Source organism: Protomyctophum parallelum (genome assembly GCF_964188405.1).
Source record: "Protomyctophum parallelum genome assembly, chromosome: 19".
Taxonomy (NCBI): Eukaryota; Metazoa; Chordata; class Actinopteri; order Myctophiformes; family Myctophidae; genus Protomyctophum; species Protomyctophum parallelum.
In genome coordinates, this window is record NC_139717.1 from 7,430,708 (window position 1) to 7,458,671 (window position 27,964).

Genomic DNA, 27,964 nt, shown 5'->3' on the forward strand with positions numbered 1-27,964 from the left:
GCACTTGTCCCCGTCAGTGTAAACCAGCCTGATGTCACCTCCTGGCTCGCTTGTTGGCGCAGAGGACAGGAACAGTCCCAGACTTTTGGAATTATTGTGCTCATCTGGAGTAACACAGGCACACAAGCAGCAGGAATACACGTAAGACATCAGCAGGACACTAGGGATGTGCATGGCTAGTCGACTATGTCATTTAAATCCCACTGTTTCTTTTGTCCCTCTGTCTGTCTGTCCTCACCTACGACGCAGATGGCAGAGTCCTCTGGGCAGTGGGTGGCCTGTCCTCTCTGAATGACTCGGCGACACATGTTGAGGTAGAAGCGTCCCGTGTCTCTCTCCGGCGCGCTGGCGTACACCGCCTCCCAGTTCTGGGCTGTTTCAGACTCTGAATGAGGAGGAGATATGGGTCAGTGGCTCCCAAACCTTTTAGCTGGAGACCCAAAAGAGAAATATCTCCCCGGGAACCGAAACTAGTGAAAACAGCCGATCTATAAGCTCACAACACGTCGCATCGAGATCGCTTGTAGGTCTGCTATTTTCACTAAAGGCATTTTTAAGCCCACACCTCCAAGTCTTTGACATCTATTTTGTCTTTTTACTTTTTACACTAGATGGCGCTCTTCTCTAACCTATGAGTCACCATTCGAGTCCCATTGTGTGTGTGTGTGTGTGTGTGTGTGTGTGTGTGTGTGTGTGTGTGTGGGGGGGGGAGTCAGGAGAGGAGCAGGAATAAAACAATTAAGTAATATTTACGGTTAACGAGACATAGATCAGTCGTTTTCAACATTTTCTGGATCAGGACCCACTTAATCAGACCAGTGTGTGTCCAGTGGAAACCTCGTATGAATCAAGGAATGGGTTAAACATCTCTAAAGCGTTTGCAGTCCACCCACAACAGCTATCTATCTACGAAAAGCACTAGAAGATTCTGACGAGGTCGCGTTAGGATCTTTAACCGCCGGCCAGAATGTCTGGTATGATTACAGTTTACCTTTGTAATTCAAAACGGTCATATCATGCAGCCATGAATGACAGTAGTGAAACTTAACCCATTCTGACCTGAGATCAGATTCTAGAAATGTCAGTCGCTCTTCGATTTTTCAAAAATAGCAGACCTACAAGCTCGTATCGCGCCACTCGGTGGCGCGATATGAGCTTGTAGATCTGCTATTTTTCAATGGCTAAAGCATAACATGATGCTAACACCAAAATGGGTTCCCGTTCAGAATGGGTTAATATGGTGCTGAATATTATGCATGCCCATTGCCCACATGCTTAACTGTGGGGCTCACAAGCATAGATGCTTTAAATTAAAAGTTTACATTCATATTACCGGTAAATTCAAATAATTTGATAAATACATTTTCAGCAATATCTGCAGCAAATTCAGATCCTCGCTAATACTCACTATTATATGACTAGCATTTCTGTTTACTTACGGTAGTCTCAGTGTCTCAGTTGCAGTCTGTGGGTAGCTTGAAACTTTTTATTTTATTTTATTAATGTAACAACCATGGTAGATAGTTTAGCATGCCAATGTTTCATCAACAGAAAGGCTGTATTGTTGTTTTCATTAACTAGCTAGCTAGAAACAGGTTTTGAGGTTGTAGATCTGCTATTTACACCAAAGGTTCGCCTAAGGTTTGTCTATTATGACCAGTGTAGGGGGTAATGGTGTTATGAGTAACGGTGTTACTGTTACCGTAACGGAATACGGGTACTTTAGTTTTTTGCAATTTGACTACTCGGTTACTTAGTTACCTTTTCCAAAATAATGGCGTTACTTCATTACATTCAAGACCAATATTTCCCTGTTCTTTATGTTGCCACAAAGGAAAAGGTAAATCCATCCGATTACTGATAAATGATGGACCCTGCCACCTGCTTCTATTAAAATGACACTGTTTTAACCTGAACGGGCACCCATTTTGGTGTCAGCATCATGTTATGCTTTAGCTATTGAAAAATAGCAGATCTACAAGCTCATATCGCGCCACCGAGTGGCGCGATACGAGCTTGTAGGTCTGCTATTTTTGTAAAAATCGAAGAACGACTGACATTTTTAGAATCTGATCTCAGGTCAGAATGGGTTCATCAGACCAGTGTGTGTCCAGTGGAAAACCTCGTATGAATCTGATCTCAGGTCAGAATGGGTTAAAGGGTTGAAGATCCATTGTGTCTCACCAGGGTATCGCGTGAGGGGCAGGAGGTCATAGTGCTTGGTGTTGCTGGAGACCCTACACAGCGGGTCCTCCGTCGCCTTCACACATGCATAGGCCGTCGGCCAGTTGAAATAGTACGTGCAGTCAGTTTCACCCACAAATGCAGGAGTGCCACGGCCACCGTTGGCTGAGGAGGACACACGCACACGCACACACGCACACGCACACACGCACACGCACACACACACACACACACATTTTTAACCAGGGCGATGAGCTGATCTTGTACGTTTTGAATTTCTTATGTGATTTAAGATTGATGAAACTGTTGAATTCCGGCTTGAAGATCTTGCAGCCTTAACTTTATTTATGTCAGGCCATACAGTATGTTCTGTAATCTTCCATAGGTTTTAAACTGGGGTCTCACCTGCGTTCTTGTCGCATTCAAAGTTAATGATGGTCATCCTCTGGAAGCCTGTGGAACACTTGCTGCCGTCTGGGTAGATGAGAGTCAGGTCTCCATCAGAATAGCTAGAGAGACAGACAGAGACATACTGTATAGATCAGTCGTTTTCAACCTTTTCTGGATCAGGACCCACTTGAAAATCTCGAACAGCGTTTGCAGTCCAGTCCACCCACATTCATTTTCAGAGCATGATTATTCCATTGATCAATCATTAATACATTAAGTTAAGTAATGTATCGGTGTTACTTTTATTTCACATCCTCCTGAAAAAAATGTTGTGTGTTATATACACTCGCCCCCAGGTTGAGATATAGTATAATAAAGATAATTGGCTCTTTTCGTTCTCCTTACCGGAGTGTCTGGTTCTTATATCTGCCAGCGACCTTCTTGACGTCCGTGTCGGTGGTTTTCACCTGGCAGGCTGATACATAGTTGTCATCTCCACAGAGGGTCGAGCCAATTCCACCACACACGTTCAGATAGAACACGTAGTTGTTCTTCGGATCGCTGGACTTGGTCTCGGCATAGTAGGCAGGTTCAGACTCAGTGTCTGTGTCACATGTGCACACGCACACGCACACGCGCGCACACACACACACACACACACACACACACACACACACACACACACACACACACACACACACACACACACACACACACACACACACACACACACACACACACACACACACACACACACACACACACACACACACACACACACACACACACACACACACACACACACACACACGCGCACACACACACACACACACACACACACACACACACACACACACACACACACAAGAGATTAGTCTAATAGTTCTAAATTGATCTGCTTCTCTAATTGCAAATAATTTAAAGCAAAAAATAATACATAAATAGTTTTTGAAAATAATTCATTCATATGTTTGGCCTCAATTAGGGACACCAGGGTTAATTGTGATTAAGCATGATCAAACAAACGTATCGCTATAATTTGCTAGTTCAGTTCAGTATTACCGTTACTATTATTTAATTATACTTTGTGATGATTAATAGTTGATTTCTTAATTATAATGTTCAAAAGGTTCATTGCAAAAAAGGACATGAATATGAATATGTGAGGCGTACGATGGCTTTGTTTGATGTGCTGAATCTGATACATGGACTGATTCATGTGTTTAGTCACAATGTGCACAGAGGGTGTCAGAGCACGTGATCGGACTGGAAATAACAATGAGCTAGGGCAAGCCAGGAAGGTTAAAGTCACTTAAGATTATTTATAAACTTACTTCCCTTTTATGGAGGCTAAAAATATGTGCTCATAACTTACATAAGCATAGCCAGAGCCATAAGAGTATAAGACTGAATTACGACAACTCCGTTCAATTCATGGGGCCAGGCTCTTCTACATAGACTTCTATTGAAAAGGGACAAACCGGAAGTTTACCGAATGCATTGGAGTCTATGGGCTCGCGCGAGTACATGAACCACGTGAGCAGGCTGATTTCTGCCCCCTCAGTGTCGTAACTCTGTCTTACTCTATGGCTCTGGGCATAGCAAAGGTCTGACTGGACAGCAAGGCACATGCTACTGTGTGTGTGTGTGTGTGTGTGTGTGTGTGTGTGTGTGTGTGTGTGTGTGTGTGTGTGTGTGTGTGTGTGTGTGTGTGTGTATGTGTGTATGTGCGTGCGTGCGTGCGTGCGTGCGTGCGTGCGTGCGTGCGTGCGTGCGTGCGTGCGTGCGTGCGTGCGTGCCATCATCACTCACATTTGAGTGTGAGTGGAGTGAGGTCTATGGAGACGTCATGCTGATCGCTGGTCAGTTTGCAGGTGTGACTCTCCAGGTAGTCTCTGTGACAGGCATACTCCGTCCCCCACGTCACCTCATAGCGACAGTTGGCGCTGGCTGTGACCTTAGGATCGGTACCCTGGAGAGGAGAGGGGTATAAAATAATGAGTCTGTAGTGTGTTGTAAAAGGTTGGGGACCCAGACCTCAACCTTTGGGAAATTAGGTTATGGAAAATGATGACACAAAATCACAGCATCAGGTACATACTGTACTGTACAGTAGTAGTATGGTTTGAAAAGTGGTTAGTGGGATATGATGTGAAATATGAACTCGTTCATGCTACATTGGTACTGAACCACTGAATGCAGTTTTAAATCAGAAGATGTAATTCAGACCCCAAATGGAGGTGGTAGAGCGGAGACAAACTATTCTATTTATAGCAACAATCCTTAACCTTTGACCCTGGGCGCAGAATGCTGAGATGTGAACTCTGGTCTCTTAACTGTGTAAAAGGAATCAATTCTCCCGAAGCCTCTCCTCTCCCCTAATCTCTCTTACTTCCTCTTTAACCTGCGACGCCTGACTTCTACAACTAACATCAATTAATACAGAGACACCGTATTACCGTTTGTTGTTGAATTTAAAATGTAGGCATTTAGCAGACGCTTTTAATCCAGAGCGATTTACAGTAAGCAAGGAAAACACAGGTAATACATCAACTGCATAGGAATAGTGTAAACAAAGAACCTATCCTCAGTCTAAATGGTATATTATCAAGAAAAAAATCTATAGTCTGTGCATTGAGACTAAACAATTGTTTCATTAAGGCAGTTTAGAGAAAATGTGACATCTTGACTTTAAACATTTTTAGTCACATCAGACCCACTTTGGGAGAAAACAAAACCTTATTCTGAAGACAATCAAATTCGGGACCAATTCAATTAATTAACTGTACGTGGACAAGGGCAGTACTCGGAATGACGCATTATGATGGCCATTAATATATGGAATATGTATTCATGTTCATGTTTTTTTGTGCTGCTTGTTCTGTGTGTATGTGCGTGCGTTGAGTGCATGCATGTCTCACCTCCTGTCTACCCGAAGGGCAGATGAAGGTAATGGTGACACCAGGAGTGTGTCCGTTACAGAAGTCTGGAACAGAAGATTCAGTACCGACCTCATACCTCAGCTGCAATCTGAGGAGAGGAGAGGAGAGGAGAGGAGAGGAGAGGAGAGGAGAGGAGAGGAGAGGAGAGGAGAGGAGAGGAGAGGAGAGGAGAGGAGCGGAGAGGAGAGGAGCGGAGAGGAGAGGAGAGGAGAGGAGAGGAGAGGAGAGGAGAGGAGAGGAGAGGAGAGGAGAGGAGAGGAGAGGAGAGGAGAGGAGAGGAGAGGAGAGGAGAGGAGAGGAGAGGAGAGGAGAGGAGAGGAGAGGAGAGGAGAGGAGAGGAGAGGAGAGGAGAGGAGAGGAGAGGAGAGGAGAGGAGAGGAGAGGAGAGGAGAGGAGAGGAGAGGAGAGGAGAGGAGAGGAGAGGAGAGGAGAGGAGAGGAGAGGAGAGGAGAGGAGAGGAGAGGAGAGGAGAGGAGAGGAGAGGAGAGGAGAGGAGAGGAGAGGAGAGGAGAGGAGAGGAGAGGAGAGGAGAGGAGAGGAGCAAACTTTGATGAACTAGTGAGCAGTGCAATCCAGACTCCTACCCTTCCTCTACTTTCAAGCAGATTTACGGACTGTACCCATTCTGACCTGAGATCAGATTCTAAAAATGTCTATTACATCCTGACAGTTTCATTATTAACCCATTCTGACCTGAGATCAGATTCTAAAAGTGTCTTCGATTTTTTTAAAATAGCAGACCTACAAGCTCGTATCGCGCCACTCGGTGGCGCGATATGAGCTTGTAGATCTGCTATTTTTCAATAGCTAAAGCATAACATGATGCCAACACCAAAATGGGTGCCCGGTCAGAATGGGTTAAGCATCAGCCTTGATGGAGCACACTGCTACTACAGTATATGGACAGTATGTGTGCAGTACAAGGTTTAGCAGAGTACCTGTCATTAGAAACCAGCTCTAGCTGGTGGGTGGGGGAGCCCATGCTGTAGGTACCCTGCTTGTTTTTGAGACATGCCGCCGATCCCTCGGGGCAGGAGGTGCCTGGTCGGTCTAGGAGGAGAGAGGGGGTGAGAGGGTGAACAACATTAAAGAATGAAGACTCTGGATCAATACGATTTGTATGTCAATCCATGCATCCATATGTCCATACTGAGGCTGCGGCAGATGTTGATGTAAAAGTCCACTGAGTCATCGGAGTCGTCCACCAGGTATCCATCAGTCAGTTTGATCAGTGGGTTCAAGTCGTGTTTCTTTCCGTCTGTGTCAAACACATAGCAGGGCACCTGGACACAGACAGAGGATACCAGTGAAGAACCACTTGATTACATTTTTGACATATTTGATCACTTTCAAATCCTCTAAACTGTGATGTGACAATAAAGATGATTCAGATTCTATACTGGACTGGAGTTGGCTCTGTACTTTGACTACTCTACACGACTACACCAAAACTCTGTCTACGCCAAATCTCTACAACCTTATGTGTCGCAACGCAATGGACGCTGGGGTTCAAGTGGTTAACAACTTAAGCAGTACAGTCAGTGCATATACAGTGAGTATACCCTGTTGTACAACAAATAGCAAAAACAGCCAATCTGCAAGATCAAGCTTGTAGATCTGCTATTTTCGTTATGTGGCTTTGAAAATGATTACAAAAGTTAAAAGATCTTTACAAATGAGGGCCCACAGCTAAATCCAGTATACAATGTGTGGGTCAAACACATGGAAATGTTTGAGAACCAGTGCTGTCTGCGCACCGTCTCTCTGGATCAGTGTTGCTTTTGGCAGCAAATTTCTATTTTAGTTTTAGTCATTAGTCTCTTGAATAGTTTTCACTTAGTTTTAGTCACATTTTAGTAACCTGGAATGTTCTAGTGTTTAGTCTAGTTTTAGTCGACTAAATGTCATACGATTTTAGTCGACTAAATCAACTGTAGATTTAGTCGACTAAAATGTGTTTTGACAGGCCTTGATGTCGTTGTAATGACATATTTTACACTTTGGTTGCATGCTGAAAATAGCAGATTGCGACGCGTTGTGAGATTGTATATCTGCTATTTTCAGCATGCAACCCAGCATAAAACTGGATCTCTTGTCCACTAGTCCCTTCCTAACATTTTAGTCTAGTTTTTATTTGTTGACGAAATTGTCAGTATATTTAGTCTTAGTTTTAGTCATCATAGATTCGTTTATATTTAGTTTTAGTCAGTGGAAAAAGGTAGTCGACGAACATTTTTCGTCGTAGTTTTAGTCGACGAAAACAACACTGCTCTGGATGTGACAGTCTAACCACCCACCCACCCCCCCCCCCCCCCCCACACACACACACACACACACACACACACACACACACACACACACACACTATCTCTCTCTAAATAATCCCAAAAAGAAACACCTACAGTACCTCTTTGTGCGGTTTGAATTTGCCACTCCTGCAGGCCAAGTAGGTCCTCCATTCAAAGTAATGCACACACTGAGACGTGGTGACAAACTCTGGGCTCCCCTGGGGAACAAAGACATTTTTACGTTTGCATCTCTGGATTCTTAGATACAGTACATAGATTAGATAGATACAGTAGAGTAGAGCAGACAGACAGACAGACACAGTAGTATACTATAAATCGTAATTGATCCAGAGGAGCATTCAGTTCAGCAGTAAAGATCAAACAAAGATACAGGTTGAGATAATGGTAGAGAACAGCATAAAAGTAACACTGGTAAAAAAATACGATAACAAAATAATACAAAAGACAAAGTAAAGTAAAAAGATGACTTAGCATCTGATCTAGCCCTCATCATGCGCATGAGCTGATCAGGTATTCTATACCAGTAGGTAGAAATAGAGGCATAGGTATCGTGTGCAATGCATTATATCATGGGTTTTCAACAGGTGGTCCGTGGACCACTGGTGGTCCGTGAAGGTATTGCATGTGGTCCCTGGCCATGCATTTAGTATGTTTTTTTATCGACCACTAGTTGGGAAACGAACTAGTTCATTAACCCATTCTGACCTGAGATCAGATTCATACGAGGTTTCCACTGGACACACGCCGGTCTGACAAACACATTCTGACCTGAGATCAGATTCTAAAAAATGTCAGTCGCTCTTCGATTTTTCAAAAATAGCAGACCTACAAGCTCATATCGCGCCACTCGGTGGCGCGATATGAGCTTGTAGATCTGCTATTTTTAAATAGCTAAAGCATAACATGATGCTGACACCAAAATGGGTGCCCGTTCAGAATGGGTTAAGTGACCTGGTGATATGATGACATCAATGTCAGTTACTGGGAAGTCGGATGTCAAGAACACAGAAAGGGAGTTTGAATTTCAATGGAAAGTGAACCGGATTGACTGGTTGAGTCTATTAGGAAATGTCAAATGTGCCCATATAATCATGCAATCGCATGAGTCTGCCATCTATGAGTTTAATATGGAAGGTTAAGAGAACAGAGTAAGGGCAACCATCGGAAAGGAATAGCTCCGGACGACTAGCATATGCCAGTTAAATTACTGACTGTTAAGGGCTTGATTTAATTTGATATTCATTTTAATATCCCCTCACCCAACTCAACGGTGGTCCCCAGGTTGATTCTTAGTCATAATCAGTTGAAAACCCCTGCATTATATCACTCTTAATCGTCACAATCATGTTATTACTATATATATATTTTTTTTTTAAGATATTTTTTTTGCGGCTTACGCCTTTTATTGATTTTTTAAGGGACAGACAGTAGGCTGACAGGAAACGGGAGAGAGATGGGGGGATGACATGCGGTAAAGGCCGTGTCGGGTTCGGGAGTCGAACCCGCGGCACACCGCGACTGGATCACCAGTCCGGTGCCCAGACCGTTACGCTACGGCCTGGGCCGTTATTACTATTTTTGACAGAGAGAATAGTGCAGTTTAGGCAGCCTGTCTCACTTTCCTTTCATCAACTGTCTGTTTAGTATGAAATGAAACGCCTTTTGAATGGCAGTTGACAGGAAACATGTACTGCAAGACTGTCGGACAAAAACACAGAGCAGCCCACTGAACCCACTGGCAGGAAATAAATATCGTATCAGTGTCATGTCAAGATCGTGTTTCCAATGAGACATCATTTCAAAGCGTAGGTGTCATCATTTCAAACCCAGATGTGAGGCATGCCTCTCATGCACCGCTGAATCATTCTGGGAGTTCATTACCGTCACAACTTGTTGTTTCAGTTCTTCATTGCTCATACTTGCCTCACAATATGCAAACACTTATTTGAATTGTATATAGGGCATAAGCAAAAATAATTGCATGGCTACAACCTTGTAGATCTGCTATTTTCCGTATTTTCTATAATTATTCCAACAAATGCAGTGTTTGAGCTGTGCAGACCAGACAAGAGTCATTATCTCCATCAGGCAGAGATATTGCATTATGTCTGTCTGTTTTGTCTGTCAACAGCTAATCTCACACACTACTACACAAAGCGGTGTCATATTTGTTGTGTGGGCCGCTAGCATGCCAGTTTTTAATGGGTCAACTCAACAACTAACTACTATATAATTTGTTAAATAAGGTCCCTCTAGGTAACAGAATACTCCTAGAATAATCCTGTGAGCAAAACTATCAAGTCAGGTACAATCTGTCCGGCCGGCTTATGGGACCTACACTACTGAAAAGCCATTGCAACGCTCCCAACATCCCATGAGCTTCTGGCTCATTCGCAGGCAATTTGCCAGCACAAGCCAAGGCTGCGGACTGAAATGTCAACTCGTCAATGTTACATTGTAGTTGATAATCCATAATATAGCAAATATTTTTGGAGTATGTGCACACCAGAAGTAGCAGCCAGTGAGTCAGGAAATACTTCAATTTGCGACCTCTCATTAACTGGTGATACAAACATAATAAACGCAAGGCAATGGCATTAATCATCATTGAATGACAGAAATGACATGCCGACATTGGACGTGGGAGTTTCACGCTCACATTGCAGTCCATACAGTGTGGATGGACAGTCTGCAGCCGTTTGCCTTGTCATCGTCGACTCCACTCATGATATGGCTTACCAGTTTCAACATGGTCTCGATCAATTTCCTAGTTTGTTGACAAAATGCCATGGATTCCTTTTCAGGACACTAATCGGAATCTCAGATTACATATCAATGATTTTACCGTCCTATTTGCGAGAAATTGCCAGATACAATAATGCAAAGCTCTTTATATTTGTCAAGTCTGAAGATGCAGCAGCAGAAATAGCTTTTGACTACAATAGTGCATATCGATTTGAAACAGTTTCATGCTGCGCATGCTGTGAATGCTAGGTACACACGTCGCTGAAAACAATTGAGCTTGGCATGCCCAGACTGACATAAATGCTACATTGTACATCATGTTTGTCCTAGTGATGACAACATACCGTACTATTTTTTGCTGTCAAAATATTTGTATCTAATAATACAGCCTGCTAGTACCTGCTAGTAGTACCATAATGATGCAAACCATAATATATACCTTCCCCGAACAGGCCCATGCATACTCATACGTGCACAGAACCCCAAGAATTGTAATCATCACATGCCGCAGACATGAGGGAGAGATTTGCGCTCTATAGAGAGCACCGTTCTAGTTTACACTGAATTACAGTACATGTAGAGTGCACACTATGCACTATGGAGCAACTAACAATTTCAAATTTCAATACACATTTCCAAGTGCCCCATGCTTAGATAATCGATAGCCTGAGCAGACGTAGAATACGCACATCGACAGGCTGGGTGCTGGGCTAAAAGAAACGTAAGTGAAATGGATGGAGCCCGCACACCATAGGTACTAGCAAGACGTTCTTTATTTAAAGACTGACAACGTTTCGATCAGTTAGATCTTCATCAGGGATCGATAGCCTATCTATAGAGAAAGTATTACTGGATATAAGATGTAACCTCCCCTCATGAAGTAAATATTATAGGCTTTTTCGTTATCAACCAATTAACATTGCAGTGCACATCACAAGTCTTGAACACGGCAACTTTATCATTATATATTGTAATTGACGCGCTCAGCGTCATGTTTCGCCCATGCGCGCAGACGTTCACTTCCTTGTTCACGGCCTGACAAAACTGTCTAGTGTCTATTCTCTATAATCTATGTCGGTGTCCATGGTTTTGATCAGAACAGCAATGTTCTGTCCTCATTTCTGACTTAACCAAGCGTCTCGTTTGGAATATCTAATATCTTCTAAAGAGAGATTAGATGTGACAGCGCAAGGTAGTAATGGAAAGTTATACCTCCCGGGGGGAAATGGAAGCTGGGGATTTTCAGAGTAAAATTTGCCTCATCTGCTGGTAACTCTAGCGCCTTTATTTTGAAAAATAACGGCATACTGAGGAGCGGTGTGAACCTCACAAAAATGTGCACAATGGACATGATGAGCAACTTCAACTTGTGCGCGTGGACCATTTTCTCACCAAGGTTTTTCCACACAGGAAGCTGACGCTGGTCTGTATGTTGTTGTTGCTGGTGGGACATTTGCTGGTGGTGTTGTAGTCCAACACGGAGCCAGTAGTAGGATTCCTCAGTGACAGGTCACCTGGACAGGGAAAGGACAGAACAGCAGTGAGTTTACGTTATGGACCAGTAGGATTCCTCAGTGACAGGTCACCTGGACAGGGAAAGGACAGAACAGCAGTGAGTTTACGTTATGGACCAGTAGGATTCCTCAGTGATAGGTCACCTGGACAGGGAAAGGACAGAACAGCAGTGGGTTTACGTTATGGACCAGTAGGATTCCTCAGTGACCTGGACAGGTAAAGGACCGTCACAGAACAGTAGTGTTTACAACAGGCCAGTAGCATTGCTCAGTGACAGGTCACTGGTCATTTAAAAAGGTCAAGGACAGTGTGTTTACAGTGGCCCAGGTAGACAGACCATTTAAATCAGTGGTTCCCATTCCCAAACACTTGTGGGTCACAGACACATTTTTATGGGTTCCTTTATAAAAGGAAACGTTCCCAAAAAAGCTAAATATTTCTTGAATTACCGGCAAAGATAAATTCAACACGCTGTGAGCTTATATATCTGCTATTTTTGAATAGCCAATACAAAAATCTAAAATGACACTGATGCTTTCCCCTTTTTAATGGGTTAAGCTCCATTTAGAAAAACAATCCAACATTTTCCTAATTGTTTTTAACTGTACAAGCTCACAGTGCATGACGCGTTGTGAGCTCGTAGAGAGGCTATTTCTGAAACATTTTGATGCCAGGGTTAAAGTGGTTAACAGCGTAGGTGGTTATCATTCACTGGAAAGCACAGGTCAAATTCCAGCAGAGAACTGTACTGTACAGTATATACTGTATATGGCAGACCTGTGATAAAGAGTGAAACCACGGCAGCCATTCCAAACGGATTTAAAGAGAAATGGGTGTCTCACAAACATACTGGTAGAAGACAGCTTGGTTTGGCCGCCTTTTCACCTAGCATCAACATGCGTCCACGTTGACTCAATCAGATTTCAGCACAACTCATGAATTCAGGTGTAAATGCAACCAAGACGCATTTGAAAATCCAAAACGTTGAAACCTGAAAGGTGGTCTTATTACTTGCACAAGCAGAGCGCGCAAGTAATAGTTTCGCCCGGTCCGTATGCACCGTCCCAGCCAACCCGCCACAACAGCAAATTGTGCCTGATTTGCTGGGACCAGATTACATACATGACCATATTTCTTACGTCATCATTGAGAGCTAGTCATACATATACTATATATATGTAATTTGTAAAATAAAATAGCAAATTGTGCCTGATTTGCTGGGACCAGAGTACATGGTGTGTATATGTATAACTAGCTCTCAATGTGTGGATTAAAGGACCCAATGCCAGAGTGTAATTGGTCTTCGATTGTGACGTAATGACGATATGTTTTTTTTGTTGGGAGGATTAAAGGTAATGTTCCTGTGTATACATGTATGTAATCTGGTCCCAGCAAATCGGGCACAGTTTTTTTTTTTTTTTAAGATTTTTTTGCGGCTTACGCCTTTATTGATTTTTTTTTTTAAAGGGACAGACAGTAGGCTGACAGGAAACGGGAGAGAGATGGGGGGATGACATGCAGTAAAGGCCGTGTCGGGTCCGGGAGTCGAACCCGCGGCACACCGCGACTGGATCACCAGTCCGGTGCCCAGACCGTTACGCTACGGCCTGGGCCAAATCGGGCACAGTTTGCTGTTTTATTTGCATACGCATCAAAAATGGCGGGTTGGCTGGGACGGTTTTTGGCGCAAAGTAACAACAGTATACCGCTAATCAACTTACAAATTACATATATATAGTATATGTATGACTAGCTCTCAATGATGACGTAAGAAATATGGTCATGTATGTAATCTGGTCCCAGCAAATCAGGCACAATTTGCTGTTTTATTTGCATACGCATCAAAAGTGGCGGGTTGGCTGGGACGGTTTTTGGCGCAAAGTAACCACAGTATACCGCTAATCAACTTACAAATTACATATAAATATAGTATATGTATAACTAGCTCTCAATGATGACGAAATAAATATGTGGATTAAAGGACCCAATGCCAGAGTGTAATTGGTTTTGGATGGTGACGTAATGACGATATGTTTTAGTGTTGGGAGGCACTGATTGACATATACGTCACAATCCAAAGTCGTCACTTACGTATTCATTACAACATTATGTTTACATGCATAAAGTAGGTAGGTAGCAAATAGTTACACCTAATAATTAGAAATTTCAAACGTTCCTTCACAGAGATACTGAGCTTTCACAGTTTACAGCCGTCGAAAGTACTTGCGCGCTCTGCTTGCGCACTAGTTGGCCATTTATGGCCTACTAGTGTGCAACAAGCAAGTATGCACTCGACAGAGTGCAGTTCTAGTTATTAATAAAGTAAGTAAATGCAATCAATGTGTCTCCAATCTACATACAACTACATTTTGGAGACAGAAGTTCACCTCTAATAAAACTGTGACAGGGAGACTGGAACGTAAACGAAACTATCAGCGAATGCTTCCAATTATAATTTATTTTCAAATGACTCCGATGACAACGGGTATATGTAAATTATGAAGAAGTGATTATACAGTAGCAAGCATTTTACATGGGAGAGAGAGAACAGAGTTCTCAAGCTCACAGGCTGTGAGCTTGTAGATGTTGGCTGTTTCCTGTGAGCTACAGTACACCATCGTACAGAAAAGTATAACTCGGGTTTAAAGGTTGATGAGAGCAGACAATGATCCGCGCATCATGTAAAGTCTGTTCTCAGCCATTTAGAAGCAAACGAAACAGGAAGATCAGTCACATGCAGCCCTTTCCCATTGCCTTCCCCTCTGACCTTACCATGTTATCATATGTTTTGACTGGATGGGTCGCAGCCCGTCTACAGTAAGGTCAGGCTGTTACAGACTAGAGTTGAGGTCCCTTCGTCCGTGCGTGTGTGTGTGACTGGCAACAGGGGGTCGGGAGAGGTCGGCCAGGTCAACAATTATTCTGCCAGGCTGTCTACTGGCGTCCTATGTAGAGATAAACTTGGCCTGAGAATGATAGACCCTGCTGTGTGTTTTTGTGTGTGTGTGTGTGTGTGTGTGTGTGTGTGTGTGTGTGTGTGTGTGTGTGTGTGTGTGTTTTACAGCAATAGTGGCCAGTATTAGTAATGAGACATAATGACACTGGGGAAATGGAGAGATTAGTAGAGGCTCAAATAATGTCAGAGAGAGACAGACAGACGTAGTTGGAGACTGTCTCTCTGTAGTCCATAGCACACACAGAAGAATACAGTATGCTTAGCTAGCTAAGACAGGTCCTGACTCCTGAACATGACTCATATTATACGTCATATACAGTACATACACACCATTTATATATATATATACATACATACATATACACACACCGTTTGTGTTATACATCTGTATATGCCTTAATTGTTAATTTTGTGTATGTGAATTAGACCGTGTGGGGCCTTTGAAATGCAGCATGTCATGTTTACCCAAATGTTGAAGGTTTTTAAACTAACTTGATTGTCATACATTCAGTAGGAAGATTCAGAGGGAGACAGTGTAGGAGGGACAGACAGTAGGAAAGCTGTGGGGGTGTAGGAGAGACAGACAGTAGAAAGGCTGAGACAGAGACAGTGTAGGAGAGACAGACAGTAGAAAGGCTGAGACGGAGACAGTGTAGGAGAGACAGACAGTAGAAAGGCTGAGATGGAGACAGTGCAGGAGAGACACACAGTAGAAAGGCTGAGACGGAGACAGTGTAGGAGAGACAGACAGTAGAAAGGCTGAGATGGAGACAGTGTAGAAAAGAGACAGACAGTAGAAAGGCTGAGACGGAGACAGTGTAGGAGAGACAGACAGTAGAAAGGCTGAGATGGAGACAGTGTAGGAGAGACAGACAGTAGAAAGGCTGAGACGGAGACAGTGTAGGAGAGACAGACAGTAGAAAGGCTGAGACGGAGACAGTGTAGGAGAGACACACAGTAGAAAGGCTGAGATGGAGACAGTGTAGGAGAGACAGACAGTAGAAAGGCTGAGACGGAGACAGTGTAGGAGAGACAGACAGTAGAAAGGCTGAGACGGAGACAGTGTAGGAGAGACAGACAGTAGAAAGGCTGAGATGGAGACAGTGTAGGAGAGACAGACAGTAGAAAGGCTGAGACGGAGACAGTGTAGGAGAGACAGACAGTAGAAAGGCTGAGATGGAGACAGTGTAGGAGAGACAGACAGTAGAAAGGCTGAGATGGAGACAGTGTAGGAGAGACAGACAGTAGAAAGGCTGAGACGGAGACAGTGTAGGAGAGACAGACAGTAGAAAGGCTGAGACAGAGACAGTGCAGGAGAGACAGACAGTAGAAAGGCTGAGATGGAGACAGTGTAGGAGAGACACACAGTAGAAAGGCTGAGATGGAGACAGTGTAGAAGAGACAGACAGTAGAAAGGCTGAGATGGAGACAGTGTAGAAGAAACAGACAGTAGAAAGGCTGAGACAGAGACAGTGCAGGAGGGACAGACAGTAGAAAGGCTGAGATGGAGACAGTGTAGAAGAGACAGACAGTAGAAAGGCTGAGATGGAGACAGTGTAGAAGAGACAGACAGTAGAAAGGCTGAGATGGAGACAGTGTAGAAGAGACAGACAGTAGAAAGGCTGAGACGGAGACAGTGTAGGAGAGACACACAGTAGAAAGGCTGAGATGGAGACAGTGTAGAAAAGAGACAGACAGTAGAAAGGCTGAGACGGAGACAGTGTAGGAGAGACACACAGTAGAAAGGCTGAGATGGAGACAGTGTAGGAGAGACACACAGTAGAAAGGCTGAGACGGAGACAGTGTAGGAGAGACAGACAGTAGAAAGGCTGAGATGGAGACAGTGTAGGAGAGACAGACAGTAGAAAGGCTGAGATGGAGACAGTGTAGGAGAGACACACAGTAGAAAGGCTGAGATGGAGACAGTGTAGAAAAGAGACAGACAGTAGAAAGGCTGAGATGGAGACAGTGTAGAAAAGAGACACACAGTAGAAAGGCTGAGACGGAGACAGTGTAGAAAGAGACAGACAGTAGAAAGGCTGAGACAGAGACAGTGTAGGAGAGACAGACAGTAGAAAGGCTGAGATGGAGACAGTGTAGGAGAGACACACAGTAGAAAGGCTGAGATGGAGACAGTGTAGAAAAGAGACACACAGTAGAAAGGCTGAGATGGAGACAGTGTAGGAGAGACAGACAGTAGAAAGGCTGAGACGGAGACAGTGTAGGAGAGACAGACAGTAGAAAGGCTGAGATGGAGACAGTGTAGGAGAGACACACAGTAGAAAGGCTGAGATGGAGACAGTGCAGGAGAGACAGACAGTAGAAAGGCTGAGATGGAGACAGTGTAGAAGAGACAGACAGTAGAAAGGCTGAGACGGAGACAGTGCAGGAGAGACAGACAGTAGAAAGGCTGAGATGGAGACAGTGTAGGAGAGACAGACAGTAGAAAGGCTGAGACGGAGACAGTGTAGGAGAGACACACAGTAGAAAGGCTGAGATGGAGACAGTGTAGGAGAGACAGACAGTAGAAAGGCTGAGACGGAGACAGTGTAGGAGAGACAGACAGTAGAAAGGCTGAGATGGAGACAGTGTAGAAAAGAGACAGACAGTAGAAAGGCTGAGATGGAGACAGTGCAGGAGAGACACACAGTAGAAAGGCTGAGATGGAGACAGTGTAGGAGAGACAGACAGTAGAAAGGCTGAGATGGAGACAGTGCAGGAGAGACAGACAGTAGAAAGGCTGAGATGGAGACAGTGTAGGAGAGACAGACAGTAGAAAGGCTGAGATGGAGACAGTGTAGGAGAGACAGACAGTAGAAAGGCTGAGACGGAGACAGTGTAGGAGAGACACACAGTAGAAAGGCTGAGACAGAGACAGTGTAGGAGAGACAGACAGTAGAAAGGCTGAGACGGAGACAGTGTAGGAGAGACAGACAGTAGAAAGGCTGAGATGGAGACAGTGTAGGAGAGACAGACAGTAGAAAGGCTGAGACTGAGACAGTGTAGGAGAGACAGACAGTAGAAAGGCTGAGACGGAGACAGTGTAGGAGAGACACACAGTAGAAAGGCTGAGATGGAGACAGTGTAGGAGAGACACACAGTAGAAAGGCTGAGACGGAGACAGTGTAGGAGAGACAGACAGTAGAAAGGCTGAGATGGAGACAGTGTAGGAGAGACAGACAGTAGAAAGGCTGAGATGGAGACAGTGTAGGAGAGACACACAGTAGAAAGGCTGAGATGGAGACAGTGTAGGAGAGACACACAGTAGAAAGGCTGAGATGGAGACAGTGTAGAAAAGAGACAGACAGTAGAAAGGCTGAGATGGAGACAGTGTAGGAGAGACAGACAGTAGAAAGGCTGAGACGGAGACAGTGTAGGAGAGACAGACAGTAGAAAGGCTGAGACGGAGACAGTGTAGGAGAGACAGACAGTAGAAAGGCTGAGACGGAGACAGTGTAGGAGAGACAGACAGTAGAAAGGCTGAGACGGAGACAGTGTAGGAGAGACAGACAGTAGAAAGGCTGAGACGGAGACAGTGTAGGAGAGACACACAGTAGAAAGGCTGAGATGGAGACAGTGTAGGAGAGACAGACAGTAGAAAGGCTGAGATGGAGACAGTGTAGGAGAGACAGACAGTAGAAAGGCTGAGATGGAGACAGTGTAGGAGAGACAGACAGTAGAAAGGCTGAGATGGAGACAGTGCAGGAGAGACAGACAGTAGAAAGGCTGAGACGGAGACAGTGTAGGAGAGACACACAGTAGAAAGGCTGAGATGGAGACAGTGTAGGAGAGACACACAGTAGAAAGGCTGAGATGGAGACAGTGTAGGAGAGACACACAGTAGAAAGGCTGAGACGGACACAGTGTAGGAGAGACACACAGTAGAAAGGCTGAGATGGAGACAGTGTAGGAGAGACAGACAGTAGAAAGGCTGAGATGGAGACAGTGTAGGAGAGACAGACAGTAGAAAGGCTGAGACGGAGACAGTGTAGGAGAGACAGACAGTAGAAAGGCTGAGATGGAGACAGTGTAGGAGAGACACACAGTAGAAAGGCTGAGATGGAGACAGTGTAGGAGAGACACACAGTAGAAAGGCTGAGATGGAGACAGTGTAGGAGAGACAGACAGTAGAAAGGCTGAGACGGAGACAGTGTAGGAGAGACAGACAGTAGAAAGGCTGAGATGGAGACAGTGTAGAAGAGACAGACAGTAGAAAGGCTGAGACGGAGACAGTGTAGAAGAGACAGACAGTAGAAAGGCTGAGATGGAGACAGTGCAGAAGAGACAGACAGTAGAAAGGCTGAGACGGAGACAGTGTAGAAGAGACAGACAGTAGAAAGGCTGAGACGGAGACAGTGTAGGAGGGACAGACAGTAGAAAGGCTGAGATGGAGACAGTGTAGGAGAGACACACAGTAGAAAGGCTGAGATGGAGACAGTGTAGGAGAGACAGACAGTAGAAAGGCTGAGATGGAGACAGTGTAGGAGAGACAGACAGTAGAAAGGCTGAGATGGAGACAGTGTAGGAGAGACAGACAGTAGAAAGGCTGAGACGGAGACAGTGTAGGAGAGACAGACAGTAGAAAGGCTGAGATGGAGACAGTGCAGGAGAGACAGACAGTAGAAAGGCTGAGACGGAGACAGTGCAGGAGGGACAGACTGCTGATCTGTTTTGTTTGTTTGTTTGTCCGTTCGTTCAGCCAGCATTGATGCATAAATGAAAAGTCTTTGAGGATAACACAATACATTTATTGTGGTCCTCATTAATTGCATATGGTTCTGGAGAATGTCATTGTCCCCCAAGAGTGACAGTCAATCAAACCTCTCCCAACAGGCAAAATGTCCCCCTGAAATCAAACTGCCAAATAGTGTCTGGTGTAATGGTGATTAGGACCTGTACACACACACACACACACACACACACACACACACACACACACACACACACACACACAGTGAAATGTTCCCCTGGGCGAGTACTGATAAGCAACAACACACTCACTAAACTAATAGGTCTACTGCGAGAGTGTGTGTGCGTGCGTGGCGTGCGTCAACACTGCAGGTTCTCCTATCTCTAGTGGGCCATAAAGGAATGTTTTTCAGCCGTACTCTGTGACCTACTAACTAACCAACACCAATTATGCAACAGTATGAAGCTCAGCCCCAGACAGACCCTGATACACAGCCTACAGTATGAAGCTCAGCCCCAGACAGACCCTGATACACGGCCTACAGTATGAAGCTCAGCCCCAGACAGACCCTGATACACAGACTACAGTATGAAGCTCAGCCCCAGACAGACCCTGATACACAGACTACAGTATGAAGCTCAGCCCCAGACAGACCCTGATACACAGACTACAGTATGAAGCTCAGCCCCAGACAGACACTGATACACGGCCTACAGTATGAAGCTCAGCCCCAGACAGACCCTGATACACAGACTACAGTATGAAGCTCAGCCCCAGACAGACCCTGATACACAGCCTACAGTATGAAGCTCAGCCCCAGACAGACCCTGATACACGGCCTACAGTATGAAGCTCAGCCCCAGACAGACCCTGATACACAGCCTACAGTATGAAGCTCAGCCCCAGACAGACACTGATACACGGCCTACAGTATGAAGCTCAGCCCCAGACAGACCCTGATACACAGCCTACAGTATGAAGCTCAGCCCCAGACAGACCCTGATACACAGACTACAGTATGAAGCTCAGCCCCAGACAGACCCTGATACACGGCCTACAGTATGAAGCTCAGCCCCAGACAGACCCTGATACACGGCCTACAGTATGAAGCTCAGCCCCAGACAGACCCTGATACACGGCCTACAGTATGAAGCTCAGCCCCAGACAGACCCTGATACACAGCCTACAGTATGAAGCTCAGCCCCAGACAGACCCTGATACACAGACTACAGTATGAAGCTCAGCCCCAGACAGACCCTGATACACAGACTACAGTATGAAGCTCAGCCCCAGACAGACCCTGATACACGGCCTACAGTATGAAGCTCAGCCCCAGACAGACACTGATAGTACACAGCCTACAGTATGAAGCTCAGCCCCAGACAGACACTGATACACAGCCTACAGTATGAAGCTCAGCCCCAGACAGACCCTGATACACAGCCTACAGTATGAAGCTCAGCCCCAGACAGACCCTGATACACGGCCTACAGTATGAAGCTCAGCCCCAGACAGACCCTGATACACAGCCTACAGTATGAAGCTCAGCCCCAGACAGACACTGATACACAGACTACAGTATGAAGCTCAGCCCCAGACAGACACTGATACACAGCCTACAGTATGAAGCTCAGCCCCAGACAGACCCTGATACACGGCCTACAGTATGAAGCTCAGCCCCAGACAGACCCTGATACACGGCCTACAGTATGAAGCTCAGCCCCAGACAGACCCTGATACACAGCCTACAGTATGAAGCTCAGCCCCAGACAGACCCTGATACACAGACTACAGTATGAAGCTCAGCCCCAGACAGACCCTGATACACAGACTACAGTATGAAGCTCAGCCCCAGACAGACCCTGATACACGGCCTACAGTATGAAGCTCAGCCCCAGACAGACACTGATAGTACACAGCCTACAGTATGAAGCTCAGCCCCAGACAGACCCTGATACACAGCCTACAGTATGAAGCTCAGCCCCAGACAGACCCTGATACACGGCCTACAGTATAAAGCTCAGCCCCAGACAGACCCTGATACACAGACTACAGTATGAAGCTCAGCCCCAGACAGACCCTGATACACGGCCTACAGTATGAAGCTCAGCCCCAGACAGACCCTGATACACAGACTACAGTATGAAGCTCAGCCCCAGACAGACCCTGATACACAGACTACAGTATGAAGCTCAGCCCCAGACAGACACTGATACACGGCCTACAGTATGAAGCTCAGCCCCAGACAGACCCTGATACACAGCCTACAGCACCATCCACATGATGTACAGATCAGATCAGGGACACAAGTGGCTCGTCTCAATCAACCGCAAAGTAGGCTGAAGAATGCATTGTGAATGTTTATGAAAGAGGACGAGAAGAGAGTGGGAAGGGTGTGTGTGTGTGTGTGTGTGTGTGTGTGTGTGTGTGTGTGTGTGTGTGTGTGTGTGTGTGTGTGTGTGTGTGTGTGTGTGTACTGTGTATGCATGCTTTTTGTAGGGAAACTGGAGCATTTTCAATTTCTCCATTTATCAGTTTCTTGGTGTGCTCTTCGTCATGGCGGTGTCATGTGATAGGTCGGCTGCTCTACCATACCTCTGACCCCATTCATCACACTGAACTATTTGTTTGTTCTCTGGTTTGAGTCCTTCTTGGCTGCATTCCCTTCTTCCTCCAAACAACATTCTCTGGGCAAGCTTGTATTTAAAAAAGAAACCTTCCTTGTATGCAGCCCAGGCCTAACTGTCTGACTGCTACCCAGATTTGGTGTTGATTATCATGCCCTGCCTGTATCCCAGAAGCCTAATATCTCCCTTGGCCAGAGGGATTCTTCCCTTAGCATAAGTGGTATCGTTATGTTTAGTTTCCCACGCAGGAGAGCAGGGGTTGATGGTGGTCACCGTCACCGGGACCAAGTACAACATCTAATAAATAATAATATTTTATCCCATAACCTCATCTATTATTCTAGAGTAGACTCTTTAGAGCACTTTATGGCCCATTTGTGGGGGTCCAAAGTCACTGGATGAGGAACATGTTTTCAAATCGATTAACTGGATTTCCTGAATGACCATTATTAACAGAGAGGTGGAAAGCAAGCGTTGGTTGAATGGCTTTTTCTTAGTGAATACTAATCAAGTCCCTACAATATGTTGCACATACGTCCTCTACATTTACACATCCTAACTGTTAAGGAGCAGTGGTGGTGTTGTTAAAATGAATTGTTGTTAATTAGCACAACAATTATTGGGTGTTTACATGCCATTTGTTAATGTGTTGTATGTGGAATTTGTGGATTTATACAAAGACCATTTAATTGTCATATGTCTTTATACATGTAAAGAATGCATCTGTAAAAACACAATAAAGTGGTGGAAAAAGCATAGCAATCATTGCTATAGTGTTTGTTCACTATCGGCCTCCCCATCTGTCCAGCTCTTTAAAACAAAAAATAAACAAATGTTCAGACAAAGATTTCGTCCAATCAGGAGAGAGAGAACTCATACAGAATACAGAATAAACAAGTGGAATTTGAAGAGAACCAACTCAAAAACGAGTAGACGACTACATTTTAACTGGAATACTATAAAGTTAAAGCTGATAAATGATCTTTCTCTTGGTTGGATGAAACCAGTTATTTTTTCTCCTTTCTGCCTCGGGGCCTGTGGCCTGTGATTGCACATGATTGGATCAGTGAGAAGCCCTGTCGCATAATTAGCACCAAGCCAGAGGAATACAAGATGTGGATGTGTGGGTGGCAGGATAAGGTGGTTGGCTCGGTTTGAGTATAGCAGACTCTCTCTCTCTCTCTCTCACTTGTACGTCAAATAGCGAAAATAGAAGATTTTCAATGTGTCGCAATAAGATGCAAATTTGTGAGCTTGCTATTTCTTTTGCAGAATGTAAGCCTACAGTATGCCCAGAATAAGGATGGTAGTGTTCTTCATTTTGTACTACATTAATTATTTTACCTGTCTATCTACAGTAAGTAATAGACAGTATGATGGTTTTGGTGTCTCACTGCTATTCCACAATAGTTACAGTACTTTGTAGCTACTTTTTTAATGATTGAATGACCTTACATTTTCTATGGTAATTTTCTTGAAAGTGCACTTGGATGTCTATCCATCCATGTTGAAAATTGAATCAGAATTCTTGTCTTCTTTGAAAAAGGCACATTTCATCTCAGAGTACTCAAATGAAAGCTGAATAGAAAGGAAACACCTTGCCCAACCCCATTGTGTTTCCCAAAAGCTCCAAGCTGAAGTTTGAGCAACAAAGAGTTTAAAGAAAACAGACAAACAAAACCAATAAAGTAAACTTGTGGCGTTCCAGTGTCTGTCTTGTTCCATGCCATTCCCCAGACACCATGGTGTGAGGGAGCTAGCACCAGCAGCTTAGGTTTTAGGTCTCCCAGACCATTTCTGACACACTGCTACATACTCTCTGGCTGAGTGTGTCCCAACAGCGAATGGTCATTGGTGGAAAGGTCACGGCCACAGGCGGCAGGGCAAGTAGCTGTAGTATTGTTCTGAAATAACTCTGACAGACTGACTGACAGATACCCTCCAGCTTTGAGAGGCCATGGGCAAAGAAGCTACAGTACAGTATCTATATAAGCCTGCAACATGACGTGATGCGCTGTGAGCTTGTAGATTATAGTAAATCTGCTATTTTCACCTAATGCTAATTTTACCATGTTTGTCCTGTTGCTCAAAATATTATTATATTATGTCCTACTCTACTGTACTGACAGTGAATAACATTTGATGGTACCACAGCTTCTCCATCAGAAATGCTGATTCTGAGCACCGAGTGTGAAATCCCTGTGTCTAACTCCCCAAGGTTGCCTCAGAGAAGCTTCCCCCGCAACATCACCAGGAAAGCATTCATTACAACGTTACACAGGCAGGCAGCTGGCCTAATAGGACAGAGCTGATTTCAGTTAGCACTGACCTCATCAAAATAAAAAAATATATATTTAAAGAATATGGGTGTCTAATTTTCAAGCATTCCTCCGTGTTTTACGGTAGTGGATGCTTGCTTGCTGTTGGCAGCCCCCACAGCAGACCAAGCCATTGCAAACGCTAAGTATCAATTTGTGACAATGTGATTAGCCACAGACCAGAACTTCAGTTTACCCACAGCACTAAAGACTCTCTCATAACATTAACAATACCTCACATTCACTTGGACTAAAAGTAATTATTAGCAGTTATTTATCATTCATTATAGTTATCATTATTTAGAAACATAATGTGAACAATTATAGCTGGCCACATTCTCTCTGAAATGAAAGACACATGTAATCTTAATAGCAAAAGCTAGTGTATGAGTATACTAGCTTTTGCTTTTAATTGTCCTCTTATAATGTGTGTTTCTTTGTTGTTGGCATTTTCAATGTTTTGTGTAAAGCGGCATGTTTTGAACTACCTTCTTGTTGAAAGGCACTATACAACCAAACTTATCTTTCCTTACAAAGACATGGCTGATGGACCCTTCTGGCCTGGATTCAACTGCAACATCAGCACAGAGATGAGATCTGCAGATACTAAACCTAATACAGTACTGATAAAGGGCTGACAGCTTCCCTTATGTCTGCGTGAGGCTCCTGTGATGTCAGTAGGTACTATAGGGTCAGCTGGGTTTCGCCGCCCTCTGATTGAAGGAAGGGGAAACGGGAATCTTTTACAGTTTCACTTAATACCTTATAGACACATTTGAAGTCTCTCAGGCTGCTTAAAGTATTGAAATGGAAATTAAACCTACTATGAGCACAGACGTTCATACAATGTCAATTCAACTCAGCCGGGAAATTAGTCATAACGTCCACAAGATCAAACACAACATAAGATGTCATTATGAATGTTGAATAGAGTGGGAGGTGTAGTTAGTGTGTGTGTGTGTGTGTGTGTGTGTGTGTGTGTGTGTGTGTGTGTGTGTGTGTGTGTGTGTGTGTGTGTGTGTGTGCGTGCTAGGCAATAAATCAAATTCTCGAATAGATTGATTTTAATTAACAAGATGGAAGTTCAGCTGCTGTCTCTTTGGGCAGACAATGTGAATTTTGTATTGAGAACCTAATGATGCTATGCTGTGCTTGTGTATAAAATGTATTGTTTATTCCGGCAATGACAATAAAAACAATACGTTTAAAAAGAAATGATGGAAGTTCAATATGAAGATCATGCCATTTCCTTTACAGTATTTTTCATAGTGTAAAGTCAAATAATTCACCAAAAGCAATGTCTCTCCATCTCTCCGTTGCCTCTCTTTTAACCTCTGTTATTAACATGAATATGATTTAAATAAAGATTTATAAAAGATGGAGGTGAGTTGTAGGATTACTTAGTTAAGAGAATGTGACACTGACAACACAACATGGAGAGATGTTGAATATAAACATGTGGTCATTCATTGCTTTGCTAATATTTAAAGGTATATTCAGTGATTTCACTTAATTCAAATATCACTTATTTTTTTGTTTTGTTGTGATAATCCTCTCTACTATAGAGTGTGCTGACCATATAAGGATTTCCTCCCTGTCCCCAGTTAACCCCTGGGGGTCAAAAAACATTAGGTTTCGTTTTTGACTCTCTATCCTGATTGGACGAAAGGCTTAGGTCTCAGCCAAAAACGAAACCTAAGGTTTTTTGAATGAAATCACTGAATATACCTTTAAATACTTCCATTGCTAATAGTTCCCAGCTCGGTACTAGGTACCGGTATGTCAAGTAATTTTGTGATGTTCCACTCATTTCAGTGGTTCTGTAATTCAAGTCTTGTCCCACTGTACTCACCGACAGACTGCTGCTGCTGTGTGGTGAGGTTGCGGGCACAGACAGCAGTGCCAGGTCCGCAGGTTGTGTCTGGCGACGACTCACACAGCTTCAGGGTGTACCTGACCCCGTTGTCCCGGTCTATGGCTTCCCATTTATAACTGCAACATGAGAGCACCACAGTCATCTCCAATTAGAATCAAAGCATGTTTTGTCTCAGTCCGCCTAAATGCACTGGGTGAGTCTCGCTGCTTGTTTATTCAAAGCAGTAATAAAATAGTTACTCAACGTTGGAGTGATGAGATGCGTTATTATAAGTGATTTTGTTCATAAGGGTACCTTTAGCCTTTTTTACAACTTTTCGTCCCCACACGTGTCACATTTTCCATTGACAATGAATGGAGAATTTACATCATATGTGTCTGAGCAAATCAGCTTTTCTAAACACAGTGCAACTGTTTTAATTCATCTCGGGGCATATATATATAAATATCACATAAATTCAGTTGTCATCTTACATGATCATGATGAAAAGATGAGGTTTTTTTTTACATTGTATCATCATGGTTAAAAGATAATAACATAAGTTGACAAATGAATTAATGAAGAAGTATATTCATTTTTTATTGGATGATGTACGACATGAGTGCCCCTCACATCACACAGGTGTGATGTTTTAACCTTTACAACCCTCGTGGGAAGAAAAAGGATATGGACAGGTCTGGAAGAAACAAATCATTGCCCATTTCTTTTTGAAGAATATGTGTACTGTTAACTTTGCCAACTGTTGCCTGTAAATCACTAGCATGTGCTTCCATCTACCTCATATGCTTGCTATCAAAAGCTCTGAGGTACACAACACACAAGTCAAGGTGATCTACTTGTCTGCCTTTTGCATAGCTGGTCCTGCCAGTTAACAGTTTACAGTAGGTTTACTCTCTCATATCTATTCCAACCACTTTACAATTTAAACACAGGGCAAGCAGAATAGTGCAGGTTCTGTCTCTATACGCCAGAGAAAGAGTCAACAACAGGAGCAATAAGGGAAGGGAGGGGGAGACTGAATGGAAACATTACAATGCAGCTATAATATAAACATAAACAGCAATATGGATCATAATGCAGCAGTAATGTTGCCATTTCCGGCCTTCGCTCTTTGTTCGTGTCATAAACAGATCTTTCCTCTCTGTCTGGGTGTATATATTACCTGCACAGATCATGGTACCACAAGCTGTCATCCGAACCATCTGCACCGGACGGTACCAGCAGCACCACCACCACCACCAGTAACCATAGATCCATTTTTAGCGATGCGCAGCGGTTTGACTTCCAAAGAAATCCCATGTTTGTTTGTTTTTTAATGTTGTTGTCTTTTTTTTGTTTTGTTATCTCAATCTTGTTTACAGCGTTGAGGTGTACTAGGAAGGCGCCGTTTGCGACATGATACAGCAAACTGG

The 27,964-nt window shown here is 44.0% G+C and overlaps 1 protein-coding gene across 1 annotated transcript in view; it reads right to left on the minus strand.

Annotated features, from left to right (window-relative positions):
• Positions 1–27,964, minus strand: part of igf2r (insulin-like growth factor 2 receptor) — a 69,475-nt gene extending 41,511 nt beyond the window's left edge. The window contains exons 1-13 of the mRNA XM_083790722.1: positions 27,715–27,964; positions 26,529–26,668; positions 11,963–12,084; positions 7,924–8,022; positions 6,667–6,799; positions 6,455–6,566; positions 5,496–5,604; positions 4,387–4,546; positions 2,980–3,178; positions 2,590–2,693; positions 2,185–2,349; positions 239–385; positions 1–104 (exon numbers count right to left, since the gene is read on the minus strand). The exon at positions 1–104 is cut by the window's left edge and continues 49 nt beyond it. Of these exons, the coding sequence (XP_083646848.1) occupies positions 1–104; positions 239–385; positions 2,185–2,349; positions 2,590–2,693; positions 2,980–3,178; positions 4,387–4,546; positions 5,496–5,604; positions 6,455–6,566; positions 6,667–6,799; positions 7,924–8,022; positions 11,963–12,084; positions 26,529–26,668; positions 27,715–27,851 (1,731 nt within the window). The 5' untranslated portion in view covers positions 27,852–27,964. The remainder of the gene's footprint in view (positions 105–238; positions 386–2,184; positions 2,350–2,589; positions 2,694–2,979; positions 3,179–4,386; positions 4,547–5,495; positions 5,605–6,454; positions 6,567–6,666; positions 6,800–7,923; positions 8,023–11,962; positions 12,085–26,528; positions 26,669–27,714) is intronic.